This window comes from Cupressus sempervirens, chromosome 7 (assembly GCF_028749045.1).
Source record: "Cupressus sempervirens isolate cs-2001-9-10 chromosome 7, ASM2874904v1, whole genome shotgun sequence".
NCBI lineage: Eukaryota > Viridiplantae > Streptophyta > Pinopsida > Cupressales > Cupressaceae > Cupressus > Cupressus sempervirens.
The window spans coordinates 846,064,511-846,075,066 of NC_143124.1; the positions used below are offsets into that span (position 1 = coordinate 846,064,511).

General features: G+C 33.8%; 1 protein-coding gene across 1 annotated transcript; it reads left to right on the top strand.

Annotated features, from left to right (window-relative positions):
- Nucleotides 1-8,595: 8,595 nt before the first annotated feature.
- On the top strand, nucleotides 8,596-9,396 carry LOC149550064 (pathogenesis-related thaumatin-like protein 3.5). Its single transcript, XM_089794421.1, has one exon. The coding sequence runs from the start codon at nucleotides 8,596-8,598 to the stop codon at nucleotides 9,190-9,192; it is 597 nt and encodes a 198-aa protein (XP_089650547.1). The 3' UTR covers nucleotides 9,193-9,396.
- The last annotated feature ends 1,160 nt before the right edge of the window (nucleotides 9,397-10,556 follow it).

Below are 10,556 nucleotides of genomic sequence, written 5' to 3' on the forward strand. Positions count from 1 at the left end.
CAACACTTTGAACTTTTGCATGCTCATCAAATTTCACATTTGTATTTTCTACTACTTTGTTAGTGTTACTATTCAAGCACTTATAAGCTTTGCTTCTAATAGAATAACCAAGAAATGTGCCTTCCTCACTCTTTGCATCAAACTTTTCATTTCTAGACTCTTTATATATATAGAATTTGCATCCAAATATTTTGAAATGTTTTACATTAGGAGAATGCCCATACCATAATTCAAAAGGTGTTGCATTTGTAAATTTTTTGACTTGAACTCTATTGAGTGTGTAGACTGCAGTACTTATAGCTTCTCTCTAGTACTTGAGTGCAACATTTTTCTCCATCATTAAGGTTATGGCATAGTCAATAATTGATCTATTCCTTCTCTCTGCTATACCATTCTAAGATGGAGTTCTGGGTGCTGATGTCTACCTTTTGATTCCTCTTTCATTGCAGAACTCTTCAAATTCTCTTCATGTGAATTCAAATCCTCTATCAAATCTGAGACATTTTAGGCTCTTTTGAGTTTCTTTCTCCACTCTGGCCAAGTACCATTTGAACATTTGGAATGCATCTAATTTTTGTTTCAAGAACATGACTGTCATCATCCTTGAATAGTCATCTACAAATGGTATTATGTATCTGTCACCTTTGTAGCTTTGTAGTTCTATAGGACCACACAAGTCAGTATGAAGTAGCTCTAATACTTCATTAGAAGTATAAGTCTTGCTTTTGAAAGTTGACATGGTCATCTTCCTTAGTTGGCATTGTTTGCACATGATGTTATCAGGTTTCTTCAACTTTGGTAGTCCTCTGACTTTCTTCATTTTGCTGATGCTTATCAGATTGTCAAAATTTACATGACGTAGCCTCTTATGCCATAACCATACATCATCAATTTGAACAATAAGACAAGAAGCGTCTTCCATGTCAAGGTAGAACAATTTACTCATAGTCTGATCACCTTTTCCTAATAGACTTCCTCGAGAATCATAAATCTTAGCAACCCCTTTTTCAAATTCAACCTTACACCCTATCTTGCCTAACTATGAGACACTTAAAAAATTGTAATTCAGTCCTTCAACATAGTATGCATTATCACATGAGATCTTTTTAGTAAGCTTGATACTACCTTTCCCTTTTATCTGACATGGTGCATTGTTACCAAATCTAACACTATTTCCTTCATATTGAGTAAAGGTAATTAACTTACTTTTGTCTCCAGTCATGTGATGAGAGCATTTTCTGTCTATGATCCATCTATCATTCTTGTTCATGCAAGTTACCAGGGCAGTTGCCTCTTCTTCATCTGATTCATCCTTCATAGCCACATAGACTACTTCATCATCATTTTTGTCAGAATCTTCTTCAACAATATAGCATCTTTTGCCTTTACCTTTGTAGTCCTTATTTTCCTCTTTCTTGTTCTTGAAATTGGCTCCATCCTTGTAATTTTTCTTTTGTGTGCATCTGGCTGTAATGTGACCAACTTCATTACAATTGAAACAAATGATTGGTAGCTTACCTTTGAATTTGCCTCTTCCTCTGTTAAATATTCTTGCTAGTAATGCCTCCAATTGATCTACAACATCTTCATCGGTACTGCTATCACTAGATACATACTTTTCTTTTCTATTTTTTTTCTTTGTTTGCACCTCATCATTGTCTTTTAACATCATCTTAGCTTTGAATGTAAATTCAATGTTTTCTAGCTTGTAGTTGTCAAAGTTGGATAGCTCAAAGGCAATGAGTCTTCCAATTATTCCTTCAAATGTCACTATGTTTCTTGGTACACACCTTAGCTTTTGGATGGATGATACTCTTATAGCATAGATGGGAAGCAAAGTTCTCAAATATTTGTTGCATACTATTTCTTCTGCTAATTGTCCTCCTAGGCTTCTTATGACACTGACTACTTCCTTCATCCTTGCATCGTATTGAGCAACATTCTCTCCTTCTTCTATTTTCATATCATCAAATTTTCCTCTTAGGCTTTCTCTTTTGGCTCTCTTGACATTGTCATCTCCTCCATAGATTCTTGATAATGTATTCCACATCTGATGTGAAGTATCACATCCTTTGATGTCATCATACTCGGCATAACTTAGTGCTGAAGCAATATCTAACATTGCTTGATTGTGCTCCTTCTTCTTGCTCATATCATCTGCAGTGAGGGGTCCTGCAGGGTCTATATGATCAACTATAATTGAGGTTTGTGCATAGTCACGTATTAATCCAAGGTGTAGCTTCATCAGACTTTTCCATGCAACAAAGTTGTCTTTTTTTAGCTTGGGAACTTCTCTCTTGGACATCTTGATTTTTCTTCTGCTAGTACCTTGAAACAAATCAACAGTGAGCTCTAATACCAATTGTTAGAATTATTTAGAATAACTGAAAGGGGGGGTTGAATTAGTTATCCAAGGTCCAATGATGTCCAATTAAACTTTTTTCTACAAATCTTTAATGGCTCATAACTGAAATTATCATGCATTTAATTAAATATTAAACAACCATGAAAAGTAAACATGCATCACACCATAACACTAAGGATTTGATAACCCAAAAACCCTCCAAGAATAAGAAGGTAAAACTGGAGTGGGGATGATACCCACAAAATAACTGCGTAATTGATTTCGACCACTTCTGATGGGTTGTCCTATTAAAGGCTACAACACATTGTTAAATATGACCTTATTAAAGGATTTAAGAATATTCAACTTGGAATGTCACCCTGTTAAAAGATTTACATAGAGTTGTTAGGCTCACCCAAGTCCATGGGATTTTCAGTCACCTTCTCAAAAGAATCTTTCATCCCTCTCTAAGGATCTCCTATCCTCCTCCTAAGGATCTCTTTATCCTTCTCCTGAGGATCTCTTTATCCTTCTCCTAGGGATCTTCTCTTCTTTTCTTGAGGCTTATCCGCCTAGCTATTAAGCTAACCTAGCAATGTAGGGTTTTCAATATCTAATACAATGGTAAGAAAGTATTAGAAGGGTTTTGACCTAATACAGATTGCAACCCTAACCGTGTAGATTTCATATCACTCTTCAATTCCTTTCTTTTCTTGGCTTCTCTTCCTTGCAATGCTGACGACTTGTTCACCTTTCAAGATCTGTCTCCTTGAGTTCTTCCACTCATTATGCCAATGTAATCTCTAGTCACTTGATCAACTTAGAGTCTTGATGCTCTGTTCTTACTACTCTTGACTTCTTTGCATGATCACACTTATGACCAATTCCCTCTCTTGCATGCTCATTTGATCTTTGACCTGTAACTCCTTATAAAGAAGTTATGTTCTCAATTTCTCGCTCAAATCTTAATTTTCTCTTGAGAAAAAAACATTGTTTTCCCTCCAATTTTCTTCTTCTAGAAACTTCATGATAAATCCATTAGCATTTGCCAAAAATGCTTGACATAGTGTTCTGTGACACCAGCTCATCATTCTTATCTACTATCTGGTTCACAAAATTCTAGATAACTACTATGTCAGCTCAGATCTGGTAAATCTTTCACTTTTCAAAATAATGTAGCAACTCGACACTATTGGTTTAGTGATGCTTGGCACCTTCTATGTTACTCGACTTCTTAATGTTATTTACTGGTGCTCGGCACCTGTATCTTGCTCGGCACTTGTATCTTTGCTCGACACCTAAAGATTGGTTGGCACTTGAAGATCACTTGGCACACACTAAGTTGAACTTGCTCAACTTCAACTGAGAATTTGTTTGGCACTAACTAGAACTTAGTTAATCCTTACATCTTTGATATGTCTTAGTGTGTCCATCCTTTGTGTCTTAGAGTATGTCATTAATACACTATTTCATCAATGGCTTAGCTGATCCTTATACTTCATTACAACATCATAACTTCAACCTTTCTCTAGGTACTCTAGTTACATCTTATTGTTTGCCACCTCCTTGTCAATCAACCAATTGATAGTATTTCAATCACTAAAGCAATTGTCATTCCTGCAAGTAGCAAGTTTGACATCAATGGAAAAATAATGATTGAAAAAATTCTTTACCAATTTCATTATTCTTTTCATTCATGATCTTTTCAATCATTTCCAACACTTGCATATGCTAGTTATAAAAAATTTACTGTTTACCAAATGGATGTCAAAATTGCATTCTTGAATGGGTATCTTGAAGAGAAAGTCTATATGGAATAGCCAAAAGGGTTTAAATCTCCTTACAAACCTGATTATGTTTACCAACTCAAAAAGGCTTTATATGGTCTAAAATAAGCTCCTAGAGCTTGGTATTCTAGGTTGGATAAACATTTAATTGCAAATGAATTTTCTCATGGAAAGGTAGACAATACTTTGTATATCAAAGTCATAAATGATAAAATTTTGGCAATAGAAATCTATATGGATGATATTATTTTTGAGTCTATTAATGATGAATTAGAAAAACATTTTTCAAAAATTATGGAATCTAAGATTAAAATGTCATTATTGGGTGTGCTCACATTTTTCCTTGGTTTGCAAGTCTCATAGCTTGAACATGGACTATTTCTTTCACAAACAAAATATGTAAGAGAAATGTTGCAAAAGTTTGATATGGTTGACTTTACACCATTAAGTACTCCTATCGAAATAGGCTACAAACTAACAAAGAATCATGACTCACCTTCAGTAAATCAAACTATCTATAGATCCATGATTGGAAGTTTGTTATATCTAACTGCATTTAGACCTAATATATTGCAAGCAGTATGTATGGTGTCAAGATTTCAATCTAATCCAAAGAAATCTTATCTAAATACAGTGCATAAAATACTAAAATACATCCAAGGCACACTTGATTATGGTTTATGGTATCCTCATAGCAATGATTTTAGACTTTTTGGTTATACTGATGTAGATTGGGGTGGATCTGATGATAAAAAGAGCACGAATGGTGCAAAATTCTTTCTTGGTGAGTGTTTAATTGCTTGGCATAGTAAGAAACAAGATTGTGTCACTTTATCTACTTGTGAATCTGAATATGTTGTTGCTACAACATGCTGTACTTAGTTAATTTGGATGGATTATCAGTTATCTAATTTGGGAATTTAGGTTTCAAAACCTATTTCTATCATGTGTGATAACATGAGTTCTATTTAATCGAGCAAAAATCCAGTAATGCATTCACGCACAAAACATGTGGCCATCAAACTTCATTTCTTGAGAGATAAAGTTCTTAATAATGAATTCAAACTAGTTTATGTGCCTACTCAAGGACAAGTGGTAGACATTTTTACTAAAGCTCTACCTAGAGAATTGTTTGAATAGTTAAGAACTTGATTGGGAGTTTTCTCTCAATCAATGTTGGTATAAGATTTTTGCTAGTAAACATTCTGTGTTAGGTTTTTGCTCCTAATCACAGTAATTTTTTCATGAAAAGAAGATGGTCAAAATTTTTGATGTAAAATTTTTGGGGGAGATATCAGTTATTCAGTTGATTAAGAAATTTCATCAATGATTCTTTCAATTCATCAGTGACATTTGTTCGTTAGTGACATTTCATTGATATTAGTTACTAGGTTATTTAGAAATTTCATCAATGATTCTTTCAATTCATTACTGACATTTTATTTTTTGGTGATAGCAACATATTCAACACATTTTTTGTATTCAACATATTCAGCATATTCAGCACATTTTGTTTGTTCAGCATATTTTTTATGTCTGTTTCAAATGAATATTTTTCACAGTTGGCATATTTTTCATTTTAGTTGGTTTTAGTTGGCATTTGGCATTTCAATGACATATTATTTGGCATATCATTCGTCATATCAGCAGCATATCATTCTAGTTTTAGTTGGCATACTTTTGATCAGCATTTTGCATTGTATTCTATGTGGTTCAACATTTTTGTGATTCAGCACATAATGTGATTAACATTTGTCTAACCAACATTCTTTGTGCATGACAATGATCTCCTGGCATGATTTTTCATTACCTTTTATATATGAGATGGAATTTTTTTTCAAATTTTTATATTTCATCTTGTATATATGAGATAGTGAAAAATTTTGCTTCAAAAAATGGGGTAGATTGTTGACCATTCGCATAGTTGGCAAAATGCACTTAAGCTGATTTGTAAAAGGTGGCAAAGTTGAAATATTATAAATGACATATAATGCGAGTCAAATGTTAAAAGGTGTTTGAATGGTCTTGAAATGTGTGGCAAAAGAAATTTTTTTAAAAGAAGGGAATGAATTGTGTGGCATGAATGTTGTAAGCACGGTAAGTAAAAATACTAGCTGGATGTAGGCATTAAAGAAAAGCCTACACGTAACTTTCCAAGTGTTGATTTGATATGGTGGACTTCAAAATTTTTTATGTTTTGATTTTGGTTGTGGGTATTTTAAAAGACATTTTTAACCCTGCATATTCCACTGTGTAGGGTTTTACGTATTTTTTCTCTACAAGTTTGATATTTGTGAAGTTTTGGCATACAGGTCATTATGAAATTCTTCCAGAAAGGTTTGTTAAAAGCTTGAAAATAATTTTTTTCAGTTTACTATTTTTTATCACTTCAATATACTCATTCTTCTTCTAGGTTTTTTACCTGTGTATATATGATGGGTGAGACAGAATATTAAAGATTTCCTTTCAAATAGTGAAAGGTTTTTTCAAGGTCTTCTAATGCAAAAAAAATTTCTAAAGTTAAAAGCATCTTAGGTATGCTTCCAATCGCATGTATGATGTTCAGTTTATTTAGCTTTAAAAAGGGTTAAGGCATTTTAAAATGTTGATGACTCGGAATATGTTAATAAGGTTTGGACAAAGTTTGAAGATGTTGTTTTGGGCATTTCTTTTGAAACCCTAAACAAAAATGTTTTTGAGTTTTAGTTTAAAGTAAAAAGGAATTAAAATCATAGTCAGTCTTTGAAAAGGATTAAAAGGAATAAGGGTTTTAAAGACAATTTTTTTGTTGTGAAAAATATATGGAAGTTTTTTTCAGTATTATTTCTTTAAAAAAGGGTCTCAAATCTAGTTTCAAATGTAAAGTTTAGAATAATGGGGTTGCTGTTTCAAACCTGAATCTAGTTAAATCTGGGTTCAAATGTAAAGATTAGAATAATGGGGTTGCTGTTTCAAACCCTAAAAATGGAAAATTTTGAAGATTTTTTTCAATTTGTTGATAAAGGCATTTCTTTGATGATTTCAAATATGAAATCCTACTTGGATTTATATGGCTAACAATTTTTTAACCTGGACAAATCCGAGGCTTATCAATTGGTCTTAATAAACATCTTTTCAAAGGGGTTTTGAAAATGACTTAACTGGTTCAGTTAGTTCTATAGCTCATTTATTTCAAAATTCATCTCTCTCTATATAGAGAGATCATTGTAAAAATCAAATAGAGATGTGTGTGAAAAAGACATTGAAAGTGACGCATATACATTTTGTGAAAGATTTGAAAAGAGTTGTATTTAAAAGTTATATTATAAGCTTGTATACATGTATATATGCAATATATACATTTGTGTGTGTATATGAGATTGTAAGAATAACAAGAGATAGAAAGGGTTGAACACCCTGAGTAGTTCTCACTGTTGATTGTAAAGGAATTGAAGCAATAAAGATTACAACTTCACGGAGTGATTTTCCTCCCTATGACAAATTCCATTTGAAGAATTTTGAGGGTTTCCCACTCGGCAAAATCTGTGTCTCTATACTTTGTGAGTTGGTATTTTCTTTCTGTTCATGGTGAATGCTTTTAATTTCCATTTCCAGCACTGTTTTATATTCAGCTATGAATGGTTAAAGAATTGAAATTAGTATTTTGAATTAAATTTTATATAATTCTAATTCACCCCCTCTGAGAACTCTAACACTTCCAACACTAACAATAAGACGAGAGACAAGTCATAAACAGCACACCAAAGCATATATCTAACCAAGAGGGCTTTTCTTTTAACCTTCATTTTTTCAAACACTCTTTATGGCTTTTAAGGTTTAGTTTTCTGGACACTACCGACTGATACAAATGATTGAGGCCGTAGACGCCCTATTCTCGAGCCAAGATCATCGTTTATATCTTCAAAACAAATATAGTGGAAGGATAAGGTTCAAACTATAATATTGAAATCAAACAACATGATAAGGTCAATTCCAATATCGTAGGAATATTTTAGGGGTACAGCTCTACGGTTAGCAAAAAAATAGCACCAACAAAGCCCCACAATAAATGAATTGGATATCATGGGCTTCTCCTTCCCTCCCTTTCCTTGACGTCATAATGCCCCGTAAAACCTATATATGCACTACAAACCACACTTTTATTAGTTCTATATGCACTATAAACCACACTTTCATTAGGTCTTAGGTCTTTGTTCAGATTGTACTTACAGAAAAATTTAGGTTAGGAATCAAACTCTAGTGTGATGTTTAAACAGTTGGATAAAAGCTCGAAAGAAATGAAGAACTCATTGAAATCGTATCTATGGCTATATATCTCGCTAACCATGGCATCTCTCTGCACCGCAGGTAAATCAAAACATGAGAATCAGCTTTTTGATTGTTAACTGTTTTGCTTGCTCTATTTCTCTCTGATCTGTTTTATTTTGTGTGTGGGGGGGGATGAATTGAGAAACTTCAGCCGAGATGACCATAACGGTGGAGAACAAATGCTCGGTCACAGTGTGGCCGGCGGTATCATCATATGATAGAATTAGATACCCGGAGCCCACGGGGTTTCAGCACGTGTTAAATGCCGGCGAGTCATTCTCCACCCGTTTCGTTCAGGGATGGACCGGAATCATATGGGGAAGGTTTGGATGTTCTTTCAATTCAGCAGGGCGAGGGTCTTGTCTTTCCGCTGACTGCGAGGGACATCTACGTTGTGAAGAACTCGGGGTGAATCCAAAGCTTTCAACGCCCAATACACAGGTGGAGTTAGGCGATGGGTCAGCTGGAGTTTCTATCGATAGGGGTTTCAACCTCCCAATGTCAATCAAGAGCTGTGGACATCAGGAATGCACGCCATTTGTTGCTGACGTTTGCCCTATAGATTTACAGGTGAAGAAGAATAATCAGGTGGTCGGATGTCAAGGTAAATGCACTTCGTATCTGAGGTCATGTTCTCCGGAGGGATTTGACGAGGCTTTCAGAAAAGCCTGCCCAAATACTACTTTCCTAAACAATGATGTGGGTTGCAGCCTTGACACTGATTACACCGTTACCTTCTGTCCCTCCAAGTGACCCTGATTGGGCCCTTCTGGTTTCATTGTTCCTTTCATTTTTCCTCTGATTGTGCAATATTACTAGAATAAATGATCCAACAACTTGTGTCTTTCTAAACAAAGGTGAAAATCAGAGCATGCTTGTTCTTCTAGTTTGGCAGATTCTATGTTTGTATTAATGGTCGAGTATAGAAACTTCTCCATGAGATCAAATATGACGGCTTCCCTTGGTAGCAAGTCAGCTTGAAATAGGAAAGCGAATAAATAATAGATATATTTTCCTATTCTAAACTCCTCATTCTCTATCCATATCTGACAAATCTTATCTTCTTCCGGTCTTTCTGCATCAAGATAGCATTGAATAAATTAGTTGTTAGTGGTCGTTTTTTAGTTATCATTTGTACAAGAATTTTACATACTCATTTCAGACACGTCCAGTTAAGAAACATTCAGTTGTCGATTTTCTTTTTAAATGAACTTTTTAAAGCGGGTCCAATTCATAGATGTTTAATTTGCATTTTATTTATACAATAATGTTGATCAACCCAGTATGCAATACCCAAGCATTTGGTTACATGAACAATGACTCCACCTTCTTTACCTATGGACACATATAATCTGGTGGAGAGAGGTCTTTTTGAATAGGATAATGATATATGTAGGTATCGATGAAATTAAGTTCATTTATATTTTATACTTTTGTTATCATCAGTCTTATAGAGGGCAATTTGCAAGCAAATAAATGACAATTGAGGTTTTAAAAATAAATTATTATAAGATTATATTATACAAATACATAGTCTAGTATATAAGTGATGTGTTAAATATCAAAGAGTTGATCTGCCTAGTACAGTACTAATGAGTCATTATTGTAGTTATGGTTATTGATGATGTTTCCTTTGAAAAATTGGGAATTTAATTGGTCAATGCAATGGACCCTCTTAGTTGGAAGCAATATACACTAAAAATAGGCTGAACTTAAAGCATTTTAAAATATAGTATGTTTATATCAAGAGAACTTCAACTATGAATTATTGTGTAGAGAGACTATTGCTAATGAAGACTTATAAATCGCCAAAGATTTAATTGTAGTATCGGCCAATGAGCATGGGCATAGGAGTGGAAAATATAATATGACCATCATCACTCTCAATCAAATGGCGATGTTAAACTAGAAAATAGGGAGATAGAATATAGTTTTACTAAGATTAGCACATTACACTACTATTTGAAAGTGTTACTTCCAAGAAACAAATAGAGAGACAAAGTATAATATGACCAAAATTATAGAATTTCCCTACAGAGATTTGACCTCTTACCATATTAGATTGCATTAAATAAACTAACAAGTACTATATCTTTTATTAATCCTTGAAAATGAAA